General features: G+C 38.5%; 1 protein-coding gene across 2 annotated transcripts in view; it reads left to right on the forward strand.

Annotated features, from left to right (window-relative positions):
* The window catches only part of LOC136875622 (uncharacterized), a 73381-nt gene that overhangs the window by 15944 nt on the left and 34216 nt on the right, over window positions 1-23221 (forward strand). For both annotated transcript variants that reach the window (XM_068228138.1, XM_068228136.1), the window contains exons 2-3: window positions 5247-5493; window positions 8786-8840. In XM_068228138.1, the coding sequence (XP_068084239.1) occupies window positions 5254-5493; window positions 8786-8840 (295 nt within the window). In that variant the 5' untranslated portion in view covers window positions 5247-5253. The remainder of the gene's footprint in view (window positions 1-5246; window positions 5494-8785; window positions 8841-23221) is intronic.

Raw genomic sequence — 23221 nt, forward strand, 5'->3', positions numbered from 1 at the left:
CAATGTGTACGAAAGTTATGGTCCCGGCACACTGGATATGGCTTTGCATGTTATTTATATTGCATAAAGCGAAATCTGTTCTACGTGGAAACGGAAAGAAATTATGAAAATAATTACTGTATAATGCGGAAATTATGCTTTAGCTGAGAAATTTATTTAGGCATACCCGGTACTGCAGATACTTAAATACTTCGCCAAGGGAAGAATCAGGTGTTTACAAACCATAACATGCTGTTCTAGTGAGGTCCAGGTTTCCCAAATTCCTAGTAGAATGGGATTTAAATCTCCACTTGACCCCAATTCTAAGGTAAACAGTTCCATTACTTTGTGTCCCGTCAGTTTTGAAGACAGCACAATGACTTGACTCTGAACGAGAAAGTGAAATTTATTGAAGCGAGTGGAAAGGAAAAGTTGTCTGGGTGTGAAATTATGTCGCGTTTCAGATGTGGAAAAACTCAAGTTTATAAGACTTTAAAACATAAGGATGACATTACTAAGCAGTGGATGGAGGGGAATGGACAATGAAGAGGAAATCTAAGGTAACAGGTAATGAAGAAATCAATGATTTTGTGTGGGAATAGTTCGTCAGTATCCCGTTTGAGAAACCTACCAGTTAGTGGACCTATGCTACAGAATGAGGCTCCTGCCATTGCTAAATCACTTGGCGACACTGCCTTTAAAGCATCAGCTGGGTGGCTGGAGAGTTTCAAAACAAGACACAATATCGTATGGAATAAAGTCTGTGGTGAGTCCAAAGATATGGATGGAAATATAGTAGCTGAGTGGAAATCGAAGCTACAAAATTTAATTTCTGGCTATGAACCTAAAGACATTTTCAACACCGATGAAACAGGATTGTTTCAAGCCTTGCCTTCAAAGTCACTTGCGCTTCGTGGGGAAAAGTGTGGTGGGGTAAAATGTCGAAAGAAAGACTTACAGTACTGTAGTGCAGTAAAATGGAGGGGGAAATAGAAAAGTCCTGGTAAACAGAAAATCAGCAAAACCAAGGTGTTTTAAAAAACTTGGACTTGCGCAAGCTTCAGGTAACTTGGAGGAGCAGTGGGAAAGCCTGGATGACCAGTGCTCTAATGGAAGAATGGCTGAACGAATTTCCATACTGGATGCTGTCAGCTGGATCAGTTTGGCTATGAAGCAGATCAAACCTCAGTCGTAAAGTGTTTTGCAAAAGCGGGATTAGCAGAAAATGATGACGTCGCCACACCTGAGGAAGTGACTGAAAATGCTGCACTGATATCTACACTGAGCCAACAACAGAATTTTGCATGTACTGAAGACGAATACATTCGCAGCGACGACCAGCTTGCTACTCACTACAGTTTCCAGTCTGCTGTACAGCTTCTGAAGATCCGCCGTACAGAGAATGAAGATGATGATAATCCAAGGGACGAAGACCAGAAAGAGGAGAAGGGGGAGGAGGAAAGAGAAAGTCAGGAAAAAATACGCACTCATGAAGAAGCTATTGGGTGTGTCGGAGACATTATGAAATTTTCTGTCAAGTCGAATTCATCTCAACTTCTTGAGCTACTGTACAGCGCTAAAGATTGCATTGAGAAAGATATGACATCAAAGAAGGTAAAACAGGTTTCTTTGTTAGACATGTGGAAGAAGAAATAATTTGACCAATACAGCATTATGTGTAATGTTATATGTATACTGTAGTTTGTTTATTAAACATATGGAATAAGGCAGAAATTGTGCTATACAATATGTGTTACAGTATACATATACTGTAGTTTGTCTATTAAACATGTGGAATAAGGCAGAAATTGTCTGGTTTTCATTGAGTACAGTACATACAGTACATACTGCACATAATATGTTGCGTGTGTTATAGTGCGGGCCTTTGCGAGAGTAATAAAAACCTACTGTACATCAAGATATTGTGTTACTGAGATTTGCATCACCAAAACTAGGCTAGTGGGTCAGGGGTAATTTGTGAATCTTTTTGTATAATTTTGTTCAATCCAGAAACTTGTCTAATTCGGAAAAGAAACTCGGACCCTTGTGATTCCGCTTTGAGCAAGTTTTACTGTATTACAATGTAGGTGCTCACTAAGGGAGGATTTTTGGATATTCCATTGCTAAGGGGTGAAAAGGGAGGGGGGGTTGATTTTTAAAATGGGTGTATCTATATGTCAAAAACTTAACAGTTTAAAGTTATGAAATATGGTATTTAGAATACCATAAGGGAACATGTATTCTTGTGTTTGGAAAATCCTCTTAAGAGGGGTGAAAAAAGGTGAAAAAGTGGTTGAATACATTCTATGAGGATACTTAAATCTCAAAAACTGAAGATGTTACAGTCATGAAAATTGTTATTTGGAATCTCCTTTAAAAATAAAGAAACACATTTTTTTTTTTTTTTTTGGAAAATATACTTAAGAGTAGTTAAAACAGGAGTGACAAAGGGGGTGAATTTTGAAAATGAGTATATCTACTGTACAATATATCTCAAAAACGTAACATGTTACAGATGTGAAAATTGGTATTTGGAAATTCCTCTATAAAAGTAAAGGAACATGTGTAATTTGTTTTCTGAAAATCCACTTAAGGGGAAATGTTAGAGGGAGTTAGATATACTGTAGTTATGCTCATTTTTAAAATCTAAAAAACTTAACATATTACAGACATAAAAATTCAGATTTGTAATCTCTTTTAAAAATAAAGTAACACATATTTCTTTGTTTTTGGAAAAGCAATTAAGGGAGTAAAAATGACTAATAAAGGGGTTGAATTTTTTTATTAGTATACTAGTATCTCCAAACTGAAGATATTACATGAAAATTGGTATTTGGAATCTCCTATTAAAATTAAGGAAACATATATTTTTAATTCATTTAAGGGGGTTGTTAAAAGGTCTGAAAAAGGGGTTGAGTTCTTTTTATGAGGATACATATGTCTCAAAAACTGAAGATGTCACAGGCATGAAAATTTGTGTTTGGAATCTTCTTTAGAAATTTAGAAACACATACTTTTTGTTTTTGGAAAATCCACTGAAGGGGATGGGGTGGGTGAAAAGAAGTGAAAAAGTGTTGAACTATTTTTATGAGGATACATACACATCAAATACTGAAGATGTTTCAGATGTGAAAATTGGTACGGTATATGGAATCTCCTTTAAAACTAAAGGAACACGCATAATTGGTTTTCTGAAAATCCTCTTAGGGGGAAGTGTTAAAGGGGGAGAATTTTAAAATTGTGCATATCTACAGTATATTTCAAAAACTTAACATATTACATACGTGAAATTTGGTATTTTTAGTATATTTTAAAAATAAATAAATAAAAATAAATAACATGTATATTTTAGGTTTTGGAAAAATCACTTAAATGGTGGAGGTTGTAAAATTGACTGAAAAGGGGGGTTGAAATCTTTTTTATGTGGATACTTTTATCTCAAAAACTGAAGATGTTACAGACGTGAACATTTTTTTTGGAATCTCCTTTAAAAGTAAACGTATTCTTTTGTTTTCAGAAAATCCAATTAAGGGGAGAGGGAAAATGAAAAATGAGTTGAATTCTTTGAGAATACTTATATCTTGGAAACAAAGGAGGTATTTGCAGTCTCCTTTAAAAGTAAAGACACACGCATTTTGTGGCAGGTTTGAGAGGGGAGGAATCAACTTAAAGGTGGTGTAAAGGGAGTTGAATTCTTTTTGTGAGGATAAAAATAAGAAGTGGACTAGTGGACTTAAAAAACAATAGACCCATAAAGGGGTTTTGACTGGGGGGAGGGGGAGGAATGATGACAAAAATATGCATTTATATGAAACTGTTTGAATTATGAAATTAAAATTTAAAATGATATCTTAGGTAGTTACAGAAGGTTTGAAACAAGTTTAACCGCTCAGAGAGTTAAATAGGGGTTAAGATCCAAAAACAAATATATTCATTCCTTCCTCCAAAACAGTTTAACTTATGAAGACAAAATTCCAAATGGCAGTATATATTTTAAATCCTAGGTGTGAAGTAGGAAATATTTTTTAACATTTCATCCCTAAAGTGTTAAATGAGGTTAGCTCCGTAAACAAAATTATTCATCCCTCCAAAACCGTTTGACGTACAAAGTTGTAATTTTACGAGAAGGGTCTTCTTTTATGTCCTACGAGTAAAATATCGTATACTTCAAAATATTTTTCCCCATGAGGGTTTAGATGGTGGTTGACTCTTAAAAACACAATATCCATTCTTCCAAAACCGTTTCAGGCACAAACTTTTTTTTTATGAAGTGTGGTCTTCTATATCCTAGATGTTAGTAAGTACTGTATTTAAAAACATTCACCCCTCAAAAAAGTATTCATTCTTCCATTACTCTTCGAGATACAAAAAAAAATAATTCACAGGTTGGTTGCTTTTACATCCTAGAAGTTAAATAAGATAGGGTTTAAAACATTCAAATTCTTCCATATGGAGTTCAAATGAGTGTTTAATTCAGAAAATAAATAATCATTCTCCCAAAACCGTTTGACGTACGAACTGAGGGCGTATTTTACAGGCTAAGCTGACAGTGGACTCTCCAAACTGTAAAACTTTAAATAATAACTTTCAGTTTAAAATCGTAACGAAGCATGGGTATCTTGCTAGTGAAAAATATGGAGAAGTACTCGGTGACAGACTGCGTATCACAATAAAAAGTTTACCATAGTATTTGTGTTACTTAATAGGGGTTTAAAAACAGATTCTATATTCACTTTATTTAGTAATATTTATTTGTTTTATTTTCAGGGCATGAGGACAACAGGAAAGTAGCTGCAATAATACATTGTGTAATATACTGTATGATTTACAGTGTATAGCATTATTTTTAAATATTTTAAGTATTTTGATTGTCTTTATTTTTTTATTTAATACTGTCAGAATTAAAGTAACAAGGATGACTTTGTCATAATATATGAAGGTATTTAAAACAATGTTATTGATTCACATCATAAAACCATAACTCATAATAAAAGGAATATACAAACTTTTTTTTTTGTGCAAATTCACTAATAATTCTACATATTTTCTGAATATTACATAAATAACATCTCTCACTGATATGTACTTTGATATTACCTAAAAATCTGGGCTCCCTTATTCAGCTTACAGTAAATTGAATAACATCCTAGTTTGAAGTTCTTTGACATGTTGCATCAATAGCTTCTTGGTGCATTGGACGATATATTAAGAATACCCAAACCTCTCATAATATTCTTTTGAGGTTGAATGTAATTTATTTTCTCCAGGTCTATTATGTCTGGCGGCTGGTGTGGAAGGGGTGATAAGCCTCGTGTCTTCCCTAAGCGTGAGCCAACGGTGTGCTATGACAAACCTACTGCTGCCTGTGTTTCACATTCTCTGTATGACACGCTACGTCATGAAGCTCTACTAGGCGAGAAAGTTTTAGAGATGGTGGTACCCAAGAAATCAGGAAAAGCATGGGAAGTTAAACGTGGAGATTTATGTCGGATTTCTCTTGTTTCGGGCTCTCAAGTAAGTAGTTTAAGTATTTAAAAATATTTCTTGAACTAGCTACAACATGTCTAGTCATATTCTGGATAAAAAGTATTGTTACATAAGTTAATTGAATATCAGTCCTAGTGGTAAAGAACAATGAACAAAGAATAGAGAAGATAACACACAATCCAACAAAGTTTTGTTCAGTGAGATACGATCCACTGATCAAGGTTCAAGGCATGTAGAATCACATAATATTATGAAATAACACTATATAGATAAGAAAATTTAAAGCCCCTGGCAATAAGCTTATAAACAGAAGGCCATTCAAGAGAGGTTTAAAAATTTCTGCTCTGATGTACTAACTTCACATGCAAGCCATCTTTACCTCATGACGACAATGTTAGCACGTAAGAAATTTGAAGGAATTTCCATGTAACAGATGTGCAGTTTACATTGGACTAGGACCAAGTGAGTTGGTCGTGCAGCTATACCTTAATTTTTTTTGCTAGTGGCTTTACGTCGCATCGACACAGATAGGTCTTATGGCGATGATGGGATAGAGGAAAGGCCTAGGAGTGGGAAGGAAGCAACTGTGGCCTTAATTAAGGTACAGCCCCAGCATTTGCCTGGTATGAAAATGGGAAACCACAGAAAATCATCTTCAGGGCTGCCAACAGTGGGATTCGAACCCACTGTCTCCTGGATACAAGCTCACAGCCGTGCGACCCTAACCGCAAGGCCAACTTGCCCGGTCGTACCTTAATTAAGACCACAGCCGCTACCTTCCCCATCCCAGCCTTTCATATCCTTGCAGAGCCAAAATTCCTATCCCAGCCCTTTCCTATCCTTGCATTGCCAAAATCCTTCGATGTGTCAGTGTGACATTAAACAACTAGCAAAAACAAAAATTGGATTAGGTTAAATTTAAAACTACGTCTGTGCAATAAAATACATATTTTATAAAGCATAATATTGATATGACCGAGCAAGTTCTTTGTTTTTTAAAAAGAATTGTTAGTTGACTTATTGTATTAAAATTTGAGTCATAAATTCTGTTAAAACTCAATATTGTCTAAATCTTAAAATCTTAAATGCTTTGAAAATATTCTGCTTCATGTGTTGATTTGAGAATTTTAGCCAAATCTCGCTATTGTGAAGATATAACTGTGTTTTGGATGTCAATGTTATTAGAATCAACGAATATCCCAATTTTAGCACTGTCATTTAAATTGTTAAACTGTCCATTGTGTTTACAAATGCCTATGTATACACATTTTACCACTTAGTTTAAAATCATAATAAAGTACAAATTAGTTATAAGCAAATTAACAATGACAGGTCTTAACCTTGAGATAAATTACAAAGGCTGAGGATGCTTGAAACCAAGCGAAACATGTCCCTTTTATTGTAGTGTTGTAGCAATGTGAACTTCTAACAACACAAAATCAACTGTATTGAAAAGGTGGAATAGAAAAATAAAAAGTACAAATTTGTATGCAAATCATTGTATTCTCCAAGGTTTAACCTTTTAAGTACTGAGTTAGCAGTTGACTGTTTGGTACCTCAGTGCTGAGTTTTTTCATTTGTATGTAAAAAAGTTTATAGAAGCCTCAATTTTTAACTTATCAGTGGGGTTATTAGCTTTAAATGTGTATAAATGTTGGTTCTTTATAAAGCTAAGTGCAAATGGAAAATCCTACACTTATGTTCAATATTATGAGGGTAATCCCAAAAATAAGTTCACCTAATATTTTATAAATCAGAACTCTGTTCGTGTGACTGTTGGTCACAATATTGTGAAGAGTGTTTCCCGCGCTCACTTATAAACATGCACACGCCACGTTGAGGCACTCAGTCTTGGCTTGGCAGCCGTTGAGAATGGAGCTCCCGTTGGATGTTACCGCCAAGTGCACGGATTACAAGTTGTCCATTTCATGACCGTATCGATGTTTAATCAAGAAGTAAGTATAAATAACCACCTAATCGATACTTTATTAATGCCTCAGGCAAAATTGAATAAAATTACAGGACATGTTTCGACCACTTAGTGGTCCTCTTCAGCTGTATAAATAAAGAACTGAAAAGAAAAACATAATGTTTCCTGCTTGGTTAGCATTCGTATTACAAGTTGTCCATTTCATGACCGTATCGATGTTTAATCAAGAAGTTTTTTCTTTTTCAGTTCTTTATTTATACAGCTGAAGAGGACCACTAAGTGGTCAAAACATGTCCTGTAATTTTATTCAATTTTGCCTGAGGCATTAATAAAGTATCGATTAGGTGGTTATTTATACTTACTTCTTGATTAAACATCGATACGGTCATGAAATGGACAACTTGTAATACGAATGCTAACCAAGCAGGAAACATTATGTTTTTCTTTTCAGTTCTTTATTTATACAGCTGAAGAGGACCACTAAGTGGTCGAAACATGTCCTGTAATTTTATTCAATTTTGCCTGAGGCATTAATAAAGTATCGATTAGGTGGTTATTTATACTTACTTCTTAAGTGCACGGATGTCAAAACTGTTCGTAAGTTGTGTAGAGAGTTTGCAGCCGGTCTAACTGAAATTCACGACGAACAAAGGAGCGGGAGACGGTCAATTTCCATCGAGACAGTCATGAAGGTTGAGTAAATCATGCGTGAAGATCAGTGGATCACCCTGGATGATCTCTGCACTTTGGTTCATGAGGTTTCCCGAAGTTCCGCTCACAGAATTTTAACAGAAAAGTTGAAATACCGGAAGGTGTGCGCAAGATGGGTGCCAGCACTGACGATGAGGTGAAAGATGAGGTTCACATCTTCCTGAACAGCATGGCGGCGAGCTGGTATGACATGGGCATACAGAAACTGTCACGGCATCTACAAAAATGCATCGACCGAAATGGTGATTATGTAGAAAAATAGCTAAATGTTCAAGCTGTAAAATGATGTAAACAATTGTAGAAATAAACAGCTCTATGTATTTATTTAAAAAAATAGACCTTATTTTTGGGATTACCTTCAAATTTTGAGTTCTTGTAGACCGTCTGTAGATGGCCGTAGCAGTGCTGAACCGGCCATGTCAGCCCGTCCAGAAGCGGGAGTAGCACTCATCAAGTTAACAGTGCTCTGTGGTATTCTCTTACCAGTTTAGAAGTCACTTTGGGACTCAGCAAAACCTTAAATGCTGCTTGACTGTCTGAGAATAGAAGAATCTGTTTGTTTACACATCTTTACTCTACCAGTATTAGAATAATTACACCATTTATAATAATCATAATTCTAATGACAAATAAATGTCCAGAGCAAAATAACATATACTTATCAATTTTTGTTTACAGGTAGGAGATTTGAACTTCTGGAATCTACATAATACAAAGGAAAGGTTTTACTCAGGTTAGTAGAGAATAGAATTTATAAATATAATTATTACCGGTACATCATTCATTAAATTCATGGCAAAGAACATTTGCCTATGTTTTTATGCCCATGGCAGCTGAAGTTCATGATCTAAAAACATGTATTTTGATTTGACATTAGTTTCTCATCAAATCCACGATTTTATGAAGTAATTCTCTCGTATCTTTTGCTCAAGTTTAAGAATAGTAATTTCTGAGGAGCTACTGTGTATTCTTTTCCATCTCTTGTGTCCTTAGGCAGACATACTGCACCAAAGAGGTCCAACTTAGCTACGTTCTTGATAATTCTTGATAACATCTCCAAGGAGGATCAGTTTTTCTCAGATGTCTTTCCCACAGAACATAGTAGGTTCAAAGAATTTTAAAACTCTTTGTTGATACATTGATAATAAAACTGATTCTGAAGTGGGGCTGTCTAACAGTAGAGTCATGGGTGCGAAAAGCTGTCCAAGGTATAGCTAACATTCTTTGCCAGCACGACATTTCAAAAGACTTGCTTTTCTTCAGGACTGTTAAAGAGTCGTAACACCACAGTCACATTCATTGAAGCATTGTCCTGACATATAGGTTAACCCTGGACAGGTGGCGCTTGTTGGTGCAACGTGAATGGTGGCATGGGGTACTTTCTGACCACTATGATTGAACTAGCTCTAATAACAAAATTACTAATTTTTATGCATCATATATTGACAGGCTAGATTTTTTTTTTTAAACTCTGGCTGGTAGACTTGTAAAACTGCAGCTTGAAAGGAGAGTCACAAGTCTGCAGATAAACCAGGAAGTAATAGCATGCATAGCAAGAGTGCTTGGAGTGAAAGAAGAAATGCTCTACTCAGAAGATGAAAGAAGAGGAAAATAAATTACTTGCACTAACTATGCAAAAAAGAAACCTAGTCTGTCTAAAGTGTACTAAAAAGAGATGTGTAAAACTTGAGCACATAAAAACTTGTGAAGAAATAAAGAACAAAACAAAAAAACAAACCTCATGGTGTACCAGCCCAAAGGTCCTTGGCCCACCAAGCGACTACTGTTCTGCTTGAAGACATGCAGATTACGAGATTACAAGATTACGAGATGTCATGTGGTCGGCACATTGAAACCTATCAGCTGTTATTCTTGGCTTACCGAGCTCAATAGCTGCAGTCGCTTAAGTGTGGCCAGTATCCAGTATTCGGGAGATAGTAGGTTCGAACCCCACTGTCGGCAGCCCTGAAAATGGTTTTCTGTGGTTTCCCATTTTCACACCACGGCCGCTTCCTTCCCACTCCTAGCCCTTTCCTGTCCCATCATCGCCGTAAGACCTATCTGTGTCGGTGCGACGTAAAACAAGTAGCAAAAAAATATATAATTCTTGGCTTTCTAGATCGGGGCCACAGTCTCACAGTCAGATAACTCCTCAGTTGTAATCACTAGGGGGCGGATGTTGTTGAAATGCCATCTCTTTTTTTTCCCTTTGCATTAGAAGATTGCTCAATAGTATAGATATTCTTTCTGTGCCGTAATGAAGGATAATACTGCATTTTTTGCCGATTTGTGATCAGTCATTATTTCATCTTCCAAGAAGGTTTTAGGTCAATATATAGCATTTTGAAGAGTTTTTATTTATATTTTTTTATTTTTTTTTTATTTAAGCATGTATTCTTTATCGTCAGACTGATAATTTTTAACATTGGCTTTACATCACACTGACACAAATAGGTCTTATGATGATGACTGGATAGGACAGGGCTAGGAGTGGAAAGGAAGCAGCCATTGCTTTAATTACGGTACAGCCCCAGTATTTGCCTGATGTGAAAATGGGAAATCATGGGAAACCATCTTCAGGGCTGCTGACAGTGGAGTTTGAACCCACTATCTCCCGAATACAAGCTTATAGCTGTGCGCCCCAAACTGCACAACTAACTCGCTCAGTGAGACTGATAAAAATCCACAAATGACAATATAAAAATTTATAAAATTTTCTTACAGTTAAATTTGCCAAATATCTCTCATGGTCAAGCAAACTGACCAGCAGTTGTTGGTGACTAAGAAAGGATAAGAAAAGTATTTATAAATATGAGTCCATTGTATCCGAGATATGTGCAGAAACATAATACATAACTCTGATAATTAGGAGAAAGTACTTCCTAACGTGTCTCAAGCACCAACCTTTGCACCCAGCCGTATGAACCTCAAGGCCAAGAACAAATGGGAAAGAGAGGAGATTGGAAACAATAGTTACCTTTCCACTTCAGGTTTTTTTTTAAATACTCAATCAATCAATCAATCAATCAATACTGATCTGCATTTAGGGCAGTCGCCCAGGTGGCAGATTCCCTATCTGTTGCTTTCCTAGCCTTTTCCGAAATGATTTCAAAGAAATTGGAAATTTATTGAACATCTCCCTTGGTAAGTTATTCCAATCCCTAACTCCCCTTCCTATAAATGAATATTTGCCCCAGTTTGTCCTCTTGAATTCCAACTTTATCTTCATATTGTGATCTTTCCTACTTTTATAGACGCCATTCAAACCTATTCGTCCACTAATGTCATTCCACGCCATCTCTCCGCTGACAGCTCGGAACATACCACTTAGTCGAGCAGCTCTTCTTCTTTCTCTCAATTCTTCCCAACCCAAACATTGCAACATTTTTGTAACGCTACTCTTTTGTCGGAAATCAGCCACAACAAATCGAGCTGCTTTTCTTTGGATTTTTTCCAGTTCTTGAATCAGGTAATTCTGGTGAGGGTCCCATACACTGGAACCATACTCTAGTTGGGGTCTTACCAGAGACTTATATGCACTCTCCTTTACATCCTTACTACAACCCCTAAACACCCTCATAACCATGTGCAGAGATCGGTACCCTTTATTTACAATCCCATTTATGTGATTACCCCAGTGAAGATCTTTCCTTATATTAACACCTAGATACTTACAATGATCCCAAAAGGAACTTTCACCCCATCAACGCAGTAATTAAAACTGAGAGGACTTTTCCTATTTGTGAAACTCACAACCTGACTTTTAGCCCCGTTTATCAACATACCATTGCCTGCTGTCCATCTCACAATATTTTCGAGGTCACGTTGCAGTTGCTCACAATCTTGTAACTTATTTATCACTCTATAGAGAATAACATCATCCGCAAAAAGCCTTACCTCCGATTCCACTCCTTTACTCATATCATTTATATATATAAGAAAACATAAAGGTCCGATAACACTGCCCTGAGGAACTCCCCTCTCAACTATTACAGGGTCAGACAAAGCTTCACCTACTCTAACTCTCTGAGATCTATTTTCTAGAAATATAGCAACCCATTCAGTCACTCTTTTGTCTAGTCCATTTGCACTCATTTTTGCCAGTAGTCTCCCATGATCCACCCTATCAAATGCTTTAGACATGTCAATCGCGATACAGTCCATTTGACCTCCAGAATCCAAGATATCTGCTATATCTTGCTGGAATCCTACAAGTTGAGCTTCAGTGGAATAACCTTTCCTAAAACCGAATTGCCTTCTATCGAACCAGTTATTAATTTCACAAACATGTCTAATATAATCAGAAAGAATGCCTTCCCAAAGCTTACATACAATGCATGTCAAACTTACTGGCCTGTAATTTTCAGCTTTATGTCTATCACCCTTTCCTTTATACACAGGGGCTACTATAGCAACTCTCCATTCATCTTGTGTAGCTCCTCTGACCAAACAATAATCAAATAAGTACCGGTACTTCAGATATGGTACTATATCCCAACCCATTGTCTTTAGTATATCCCCAGAAATCTGATCAGTTCCAGCCGCTTTTCTAGTTTTCAACTTTTGTATCTTATTGTAAATGTCATTGTTATCATATGTAAATTTTATTACTTCTTTGGCCTTAGTCTCTTCCTCTATCTCGACATTATCCTTGTAACCAACAATCTTTACATACTGCTGACTGAATACTTCTGCCTTTTGAAGATCCTCACATACACACTCCCCTTGTTCATTAATTATTCCTGGAATGTCCTTCTTGGAACCTGTTTCTGCCTTAAAATACCTATACATACCCTTCCATTTTTCATTAAAATTTGTATGACTGCCAATTATGCTTGCCATCATGTTATCCTTAGCTGCCTTCTTTGCTAGATTCAATTTTCTAGTAAGATCCTTCAATTTCTCCTTACTTCCACAGCCATTTCTAACTCTATTTCTTTCCAGTCTGCACCTCCTTCTTAGTCTCTTTATTTCTCTATTATAATAAGGTGGGTCTTTACCATTCCTTACCACCCTTAAAGGTACAAACCTGTTTTCGCATTCCTCAACAATTTCTTTAAACCCATCCCAGAGTCTGTTTACATTTTTATTTACCGTTTTCCACCGATCATAGTTACTTTTTAGAAACTGCCTCATGCCTGCTTTATCAGCCATATGGTACTGCCTAACAGTCCTACTTTTAAGACCTTCCTTTCTATCACATTTATTTTTAACTACCACAAAAACAGCTTCATGATCACTAATACCATCTATTACTTCAGTTTCCCTATAGAGCTCATCTGGTTTTATCAGCACCACATCCAAAATATTTTCCCCTCTGGTTGGTTCCATCACTTTTTGAATCAGCTGTCCTTCCCATATTAACTTATTTGCCATTTGTTGGTCATGCTTCCTGTCGTTCGCATTCCCTTCCCAATTGACATCTGGCAAATTCAGATCTCCCGCTACAATCACATTTCTTTCCATGTCGTTTCCCACATAGCTGACTATCCTATCAAATAATTCCGAATCCGCATCAGTGCTACCCTTTCCCGATCTGTACACTCCAAATATATCAAGTTGCCTATTATCTTTAGAAATGAGCCTTACACCTAGAATTTCATGTGTCTCATCTTTAACTTTTTCGTAGCTTACAAATTCTTCTTTCACCAGAATGAAAACTCCCCCTCCCACCTTTCCTATCCTATCTCTACGATACACACTCCAGTTACAAGTAACTATTCTCATTTTGGTTCCGTATTGAAGTTGACGTATTGTAATAATACTTGAGACATACACACTCCAGTGCCGTGAGAAAATTTCTGCATCCATCATATCATTTCTCAGCCATGATTCAACTCCTATTACAATATCTGGTAAATATATATCTATTAAATTACTTAATTCTATTCCTTTCTTTACAATACTTCTACAGTTCAACACTAACAATTTTATGTCATCCCTACTTGATTTCCAGTTCCCTGTTCCCTTATCACCGCTCCCTAGGCCATCCCTTTTCCCTGAATGTACCTCCCTATTACCCTTCCAAACAAATTTCCTAACTTATACGTACCACTGCGGTTTAAATGAAGGCCATCCGAGCGCAGATCCCTATCTCCTTCCCACCCATTAGGATCTAGAAATTTCACTCCCAGTTTCCCACATACCCACTCCATAGTCTCATTTAAATCCCCAATCACCCTCCAGTCAGTATCCCTCCTACACAGTATTCCACTAATAACAATCTCCGCTTTCTTAAACTTCACCCGTGCTGCATTTACCAGATCCCACACATCTCCAACTATGTTGGTACTTATATCAGCTTGCCTTACGTTGTTGGTACCAACGTGAAACACTACCACCTTCTCCTTCCCCTCCTCCCTCTCTTCTACTTTCCTCAACATCTGCCGCAACCTAATTCCTGGATAACATTCTACCCTGGTTCCCTTTCCTCCACACACTTTCCCCACGTGTCTAACGATGGAATCCCCCATGACCAGAGCCTCAACCCTACCCACCTCATTTGATCCCCTCCCCTCCTGGTCAGCCCTATCTTTCCTGATAGCTGCAGAAGCTACTTCCTCCTCCCTTTTCTCCTTCCCATGACCCTGTTCCACCTGTCTTTTCCTATCCTCTACTCTACCTTTCCCTTTCCTACCTTTTCCCTTCCTCCTACTTCCATGCATCTCAGCAACAGTTCCCTGTCCCTCATCTTCCCTCTGTTGTTCTACCTGGAGTGACTCGTACCGATTTCGCACAGACACCTGTCCTGCATTCTGATCCTGAATAGAGCCCTTGGCCTGCAATCTCCTTCCCCTTAGAACATTAGACCACCTGTCTTCTACAACTCCTCCCTTTCCTTCCCCTCCCTCTTGTACACCTACTGTAACCTGTACATTGTTTGAGGGAGTCCTATCTTCCTTATCTTTTAGTTGTACAGTTTGTATTTATATCTATATATTAGTGCGTCTGATACAATAAATAAATAAGTTCAGAATTATCCTCCAAAATATGTACTATAGGTCTGTATTAATAATGTTGTGGGTTGTGAGGTGAAATACAACACGTGTTAATCTAAAGTCCGGGTTTATTGTACACAAGAGTGGAACAAGATTAACACAAAGAATACATCTTGACAGGTCCCTTTCAGCAGCATGAACTGAACTGTACAAATATTACTGCACATAGTCATGGATGAAACACCGAATAACACCAGAAGGCAGCACTAGAGGGCAGCTCAACTTGAATCATACGTAACACCCCCTCTCAAAGTGATGATCGCGCGAATAGTTCACTTCTTGAGACCGAGGTTCTTCAAACACTTCCAATGCTTGACACTGGGTAGTCCTTTTGTGAGCACATCAGCCGGCATCTCTTCCATCACAAAGTACTTCAAGTTGATTTCATCCACAGACAGAGCTTCTCTCACAAAATGATGATACACATGAATATGCTTTGTGCATGAGTGGAACACAGGGCTCTCGGCCAATTTCTCTGCTTCTTGATTTTCAATGTGCATATTGACAGCTGGCAACAGACTCTTGCTAATCTCCTCAGACAGCCGTCATAGGTGTATTGCCCCTTTGGAGGCATCACTGAGAGACATGTACTCAGACTCTGTAGATGAAAGTGCAACTGTGTGCTGTTTTCTTGACTCCCACGAAACAGGACCTCCCCACATTGTGCAGGCGTATCCAGTTTAGGATCTACTGTCATCATTGCAGGCAGCCCAGTCAGCATCAGCATAACCACCTAGAATGCCCCCTCTCACTGTGAAGGTAATGGCTAAGTCCAATGTCCTCTTGAGGTAACGTAGCAAACGTTTCACAGCCCGCCAATGGCTAGCACCAAAACAGTCACTGAATTGACTTAGTACACCTGTTGCATGAGATATGTCGGAATGTGTCCCAACAGACAGGTACATGAGTGCACTGACGAGCTCCGTCCTCAATGGCCCAAGTGTCTGTCTTCGATAGCTTCATCCTAGGATCAAGTGGTGTAGAGACTGAGCAACATGATGATATTCCAAAGCGATCAAGTATGTCCAAGATGTACCCTCGTTGACTCATGGTGATTTTGAATTAGTGCAATTGAATTCGATTCTCAAACACTATCGTATGTCATCCATCTCATTAATCTCAAAAGACTTCTTCAAGAATCTGTAGAGGTCATTGATTCTTCTGGAATTCCGATATAGAACAATAATATCGTCAACATAAACGATAATTATCAGTAGGTCGTCCCCCATAGTTGTTACGTAGACTCTCACGTCCCCGATGGTTGGCTATGCCCCGAACTTTCGTTACTCTTCAACCAAACGTTGATACCAACAATGCCCAGCCTGTTTCAACACGTACAGCACTTTTTCATGTGGCATACTCTGTTTCCTTTCCGTAGCTCGGTTAACATCATCTTGGCCTTATCAATTACATCTTCAGTGCCATACTTCCTTTCAATGATGTACTTTAAAATTCTTTCAGTATACTCCGCTCTGGAACTTCCATCCAAATCTCTTTGTCAACAGCGCCATTAAGGAAGGCAGTGGAGACATCGAATTGTCGCACATGCATCCCACGCTGTACTGCATGACCCATACCTAGACGACTGGAAATGAGTCATGCCATGGGAGTATAGGTCTTGCCATAATCCATCCCAGAACATTGAGAAAATGCCCTCGTGATAACCCTAGTTTTCCGTTTAGTTATAGAGCCGTCAGCACTGTATTTTTTTTTTTTCAATACTATCCGACTCCCAACAGCTGAACAATTCTTCGGACACTCCACCAAGTCCCAGGTATCATTCTTCAGTATTGAAGAAAACTCGTCAGTTATTGCCTGCATCCACTTTTCTTCATCGGGACCAGAGATAGTGGACTTAACGGGAACTTCCGCTATGTATACAACATTTGGATGATATCTGACTTCCTCTTCAGTAATCTGGTGCTTCCTTTGTCGGCCTGGATTTCCCGCGAGAACCTTCTTAGGCCTACCTGGCCTCTGCAGTGGATCCACATCGAAGCCCAAGAAATCTGGTTCTTCCTCTGAATCTGTCAAGTTAGGTTGTATATCACCTTGCTGAACTTGAACGTTGATAGAGTCATCCCTGTTCACCATGACATCGAATGTTTCTACTGCCAATACATGTTCTCCTGCTCTCTCATCAACAGTCCCGACAATAACTGTCATCTGCTCTGAGTGGAAATCTTCATCATGACGACGATACACCTTTGGAAGTTCTTTCAGGAATTGGACATCACGCGAAATCTCCACTCGATGTTCCTCAGGGATCAATATTCTGAAGGCCTTGGAAGCCGCAGCAAAGCCCAGGAACACGCCCTTTCACGCACATGTATGAAATTTGCCTGTGCACTTGGTTCGATTTAAACAGTAGACTAATGAACCAAATTCCTGAAAGTTTCCCACATCTGGTTTTTCTCCCATCCATGCTTCGAAGGGGGTATATTCCTTCCATGCAGCTGTTGGTCAGTTGGTTCCCCTGATGTAATTTGCAGTTGACACTGCTCCTGCCCAGAATGAATGTGGGAGGCCAGACTGGATCAGTAGACACCGAGCCATTTCAATTAGGGTGTGGTTTATCCGTTCTACTACCCCGTTCTGCTCAGGGTTGCTTGGGTCTGTCAATTGATGTTTAATGCCAGAGGTCTTCAATAAGTTGTCTACTGCTTGTTGATGTACTCCATTCCATTATCGGATTGCAGGAACTTTATCTTCTTGTCGAACTGCGTCTCAATCATGGTTTTGAAGGTCTGGAATTCATCAAGTACTTCGCTCTTGTTTTGTAGAAAGCAAACTTCACTCCACATGTAGAGTCATCAATGAATGTAATAAAGTATCCGGCATGAGCATTTGATTCGACCTTGATGGGCCCACATACATCCGTGTTTATGAGTTCACCGGGAGCAAATTTCCTTTGAGATGATTTAGGAAATGGCTGATGTGTCATTTTCCCCTGAAAACAATCTCTCATTTGACGACACAGTTAATGTCACTATTTTCAAATCCTTGCACTGTGTGATTTCTCGCTACTTCTTGAAGATCTTTGACATTCAGATGTCCCATCTTCCTGTGCCAGTCCATCAAACATTTCCTGTCTTCACAGCTTGCCAGAGCAGGTTTCTGCAGCTCTATCACACATGAACCACTCATAAAGTATAGTCCGCCAACCAGATCCACATACAAAACTACATTGCCATCCATTTTGTTGATAATTTCAGCCTTGTGTTCATCAAATGTCACACAATAACCCTTGTCAACAATCCTCCCGGCAGGCAGAAGATTGGTTCTTAAATCTGGCACGTGATAAACTTCACTCAGGTTCACTCACTCGTGTCATAAACTGTGCAGTGCCTTTGGCACAGATTTTTGTGGAGCTGGAGTTTGCCAAGTTAAACGTTTCACAAATGTTTGATTCAATACACTTAAATCTGTCAATGTCCTTGGCCATGTGTGCTGTATACCCACTATCCAAACACCTTTCTTGTCTGTCTGTCGAATGGACCAAACGAGACGTTTTCTTCATGACACACACTCGAAACTGGCACAGTGTACAATGACATGTTTTCAGTCTTGCTTTTGTTTTGGTCAGTTTTCACTCTCAATCAACAATTTGCTGCTTTGTGACCCAGCTTTTTGCTCTTAAAACACATGAATGTGTCACTGCCATGCTTATTCGATTTACCTGGTTTACCACAGTTCTGACTGTTGTTATTGTTCTGTTTCTGCACTAACATCGCATTCTGCAGACATGTTTGTCAGTTACTCAATTGCACGTCACTTTCCTTGACTGTTTGTATGCGCAATGTTTCGGGATTCAGGAGTTCATCACGTGACTCAATTGTGATAGGAAAATTATCAAAATTCGCCGGTAAACTGTAGAGTAACAATATTGACAGAAGGTCATCATTTATCAGCACTTCCTTATCACTGAGTCGGTCAACAGCATCGAAGAATCTTCACAGATGATCACGAACATCGTCGCTCTTGTTTATGTGTTAAAGCACTATGTGTTTCAGCAGGTTAGCTTTTCTTGCAGGGCCTTTGGACTGGTAGACGCTTTCCAACATTTGCCAAAGTTCTCTCAATGTCATACAACCTTTCACTTGTTTCAACTCGGTTGAAGAGATTCCCAGAAATATGTCTGACATAACCTCACTATCTTCTGATTCCCACGCCGTTACTGCAGCCGCATTCTCTGCATTTACCTTGTGCTTCACTTTTGCACCACTCACGTAGTTCCATGCATCATTTTTAATGAATAATGCTTTCATGTGAATTTTCCATGTATCAAAATTGTCTGTTGAAAGCTTGTCAATGCACATTGTTGCATACGACTCCATTTCTTGTTCTTTCTCACCGCGTTACAAATAACATAACTACATTTTCACGTCATTCTAAAATTTTACTTTCTCACACATGATAACTGGGCCCATAACCTATTAATAATGATGGGTTGTGAGGTGAAACACGACGCTCATTAATCTAAAGTGCGGGTTTATTGTACACAAGAGTAGAACAAGATTAACACAAAGAATACATCTCAACACGTCAAGTGAGCAGCGCGAACTGAACTGTACAAATATGGCTGCACATGGTCAAGGACAAAACACCGAATAACTCCAGAAGGCAGCACTACCGGGTGGCTGAATTTTAATCATACCTGCATAACAGTCTCTGCAACAAAAATGCCAAAAGTGAAACCACCCCAAAGTGTATTTTTAAACCGGCTAGTGAATGAATTTGGAAAAGGCGTGCTTACAACAGACGGGCATGTTTTGTATTGTAAATTTTGCAGTGTTAAAAGGGAGTGTGGAAAGGAAGTTTAATGTACAAAAACACACTAAATGAGAAAAACATCAGAAATCTGTAAAGAGTGCAAAGAACAGCAAGGGTTCCCAGTTTCTACATTCAGAAATCATATTATATAACTGTACACTTCCAAGTAAAGTAAATTAGGAGATAATTCTGTAGAAAACAAGAGATGTGCAGTGAATAGAAAAGGGATATATTACTCGTAAAATGGGATATATTACTCGTAAAACCACTGTTACACAGTCATCAGAATTCAGTTTGGTCAAATATTTTATTAAAGTCATTTTTACTTACTTGATACAATTTTTCCATAAATTTAAGGGCATTCCATCGATCATTTTCAGTGACCTTTTAGGTCAACAACATTCACCCCATAGTAATTGCATAGGCTGAGTGAACCTCAAACCAGCCCTCAGATTCAGATAAAAATTCCTGACTTATCTGAGAATTGAACCTGGGACCTCCAGGTAAGAGGCAAAATGAAGAATTTTGTGGCCTAAAAACTTATGTACTTTATAAGCTGTGATTTTCGACAAAATTATGTCATTTAACTTGTTTAACTGTTTCAGTCTATCAGTCACATACCGGTATATTTGTTCCTAAATATTGGTTGTATAATGATGGTTTGTAAAGGTTCCCTTTTCTAAAGTTAATTTAAACTGATGATCAGGGAAAAGATTCTGCCGTTCTCTATTAGGGGTGAAAGTAAGAATAATAGGTGCATGCTTGATTTTATGAAATATTTGCATTTTTAACTCATGTTAGATGAATGAAAGTACCAATACAAGAAATTTTAAGTCAATAGTTTGATTACGTGTGGCTATGTGTAACTAACATACATCAAGGGTCTCTAATAATGGCTGAAAATGAAATTCCAACACCAAGAAGTCATTAGTTTAGAGGAATTCAATTTAGGCTAAGCAGTTGTCTAGGTAACATATTTATTTGATAACAGTTTCCAGGTCACTGGTTCATGTATGCACGAGAATACATGTGACATGGTGATTATTTAATAACTGCTGTAGTTGCCACAATTTTGAATGCAAGCATGCAAATCTGCATGCAATGTCTTGTACAGGTGCCATATGTCATTTTGTGTGATGGAGTTCTATGCCTGTTGCACTTGGTCATTCAGATCAGCAACTGTTAATAATGGTACTGGATGACGCTGGATTTGTCGTCCCACACGTGCTCAATAGGCAAAAGGTTTGGTGATCTCGCAGGCCAAGGTAACTGGTCAATGCTCTGGAGAGCATGTTTGTTGTCAGCAGTGGTATGAGAACGAGCATTATCCTGAGCATTACCCCCTTGAATACTGCAAATGAATGGTAGCACAACTGGTTAATCACCTGTCTGACGTACAAATCTGCTGTCAAGGTTCTTGGGATAACGAGACTGCTCCTGCTGTCAAAGGCAATCACTCCCCAGACTATAACTTCTCAGTGTAGGTGTAGTGTGTTGACACCGCAGACACCTTGGTTCCAAGCGCTTATCTGGTCTCCTTCTTACAAACCTATGGCCATCATTGGCACCAAGACAGAAACAGCTTTCATCTGAGAACATAACAGATCTCCACTCCACCCTCCAATGAGCTCTGGCTTGACACCAACGAAGTCGCAGATGGCGGTGATTCAGAGTTAGTGGCATAAACACTATAGGATGTTTGGCTCGGAGCTGTTCCTGAAGTAATCGATTTGTTCGCTGTATCAATCTGGTGCCAACTGAAGCTGTAATGGCTGCTGCAGATGCAGTAAAATCCACCGCAGCCATTCAGCGAATACAGTGATCTTCCCTCTCTGTAGTGGCCCATGTGGGGCTAGACCCTGGTCTTCTTGAGACAGTGCCTTCCCGTGACCATTACTGCCAACACCGATGCACTGTGGATACATCCCTGCCAAGTCTTTCTGTGATACCAGAGAAAGAACATTCACCTTCTCGTAGCCCTATTACATGCCTCGTTCAAACTCAGTAAGCTGCTGATACTGCTTCCTCCACCTCTTTAAAGGCATGTTCGACTCATACCTACCTCAAAACAACACTGGATGATGACTGACACTCACGAAGTGTATAGCATGTATTTAAAACAAACTGGCCTTGCATTGTTATAGTGGCACTACTACCACCACTTTTCATCGACTAGCATGAATATATGAATAGGCATCTTCTTTCAGATGTGCAAACATGCCTTTTGAATTTTGTTTATCTAGCACAACTCCTTCTTGGTACTGGGATTTAAAATCCGCCAGTGTACGTCTCAGAAATACCACCTTACAAGTTGAAACTTATTTACCCATTTGTTGGCCATGCCTTCAGTCATTCACATTACCTTCCCAGTTAACATCTGGTAAATTGAGATTGTCCACTACAATCATGTTCTTTTCTGCTTTTTTTTTTTCTTTTGCTAGGGGCTTTACGTTGCACCAACACAGATAGGTCTTATGGCAACGATGGGATAGGAAAGGCCTAGGAGTTGGAAGGAAGCGGCCATGGCCTTAATTAAGGTACAGACCCAACATTTGCCTGGTGTGAAAATGGGAAACCACGGAAAACCATTTTCAGGGCTGCCGACAGTGGGATTCGAACCCACTATCTCCCGGATGCAAGCTCACAGCTGCGCGCCTCTACCTGCACGGCCAACTCGCACGGTGTTCTTTTCTGTGTCATTCTCCACGTAACTGATTAAAATAAATTGTGACTAAAGTTTCCGCAGACGTGGGGTAACTTTAGCGAATGTAAGTGTAATATGGAAGATGTTATTTTGCACAGGTTGCTTAGGCCACTTCAATCAGTAGGTAATGGTTAATGGTAAAAAAATATTGTGACAAACTGCAAGTCTTAACAGGGAAGCTTGACGAGGTATAAGCATGGGTAGAGGGGAGTCAGTAGTTATCAGAAGTTATAACTCAGTGTTTACAGGCTTAAAGATTGTGTAAATTGCCATGCCAGGAAGAATGAAACAAATGTGTTCATAGAATCTGAAAATATATTTTACATGTGCTTCAATTTAAAGGACTAAAAGTTTAAATTTAGTTAAATTCACACATGAAAACAGTGAATTATTAAGTTTGAAATGTTTTGTTTAACCATTTGTTTGGAACAATGCATACCACATCTATATGTATAAAATAACATGCCCTGACTGACTGACTGACTCATCATCGCCGAGCCAAAACTACTGGACATAAAGAAATGAAATTTTGGGGATACATTTATATTAGAGTGTAGGTGCGCACTAAGAGATGATTTTTTGATATTCAATTGCTAAGGGGTTGAAATGGGGCTAAATTGTTTAAAGGAGCATTTCTCA

The sequence above is a fragment of the Anabrus simplex genome, chromosome 1 (genome assembly GCF_040414725.1).
Source record: "Anabrus simplex isolate iqAnaSimp1 chromosome 1, ASM4041472v1, whole genome shotgun sequence".
Classification (NCBI taxonomy): Eukaryota; Metazoa; Arthropoda; class Insecta; order Orthoptera; family Tettigoniidae; genus Anabrus; species Anabrus simplex.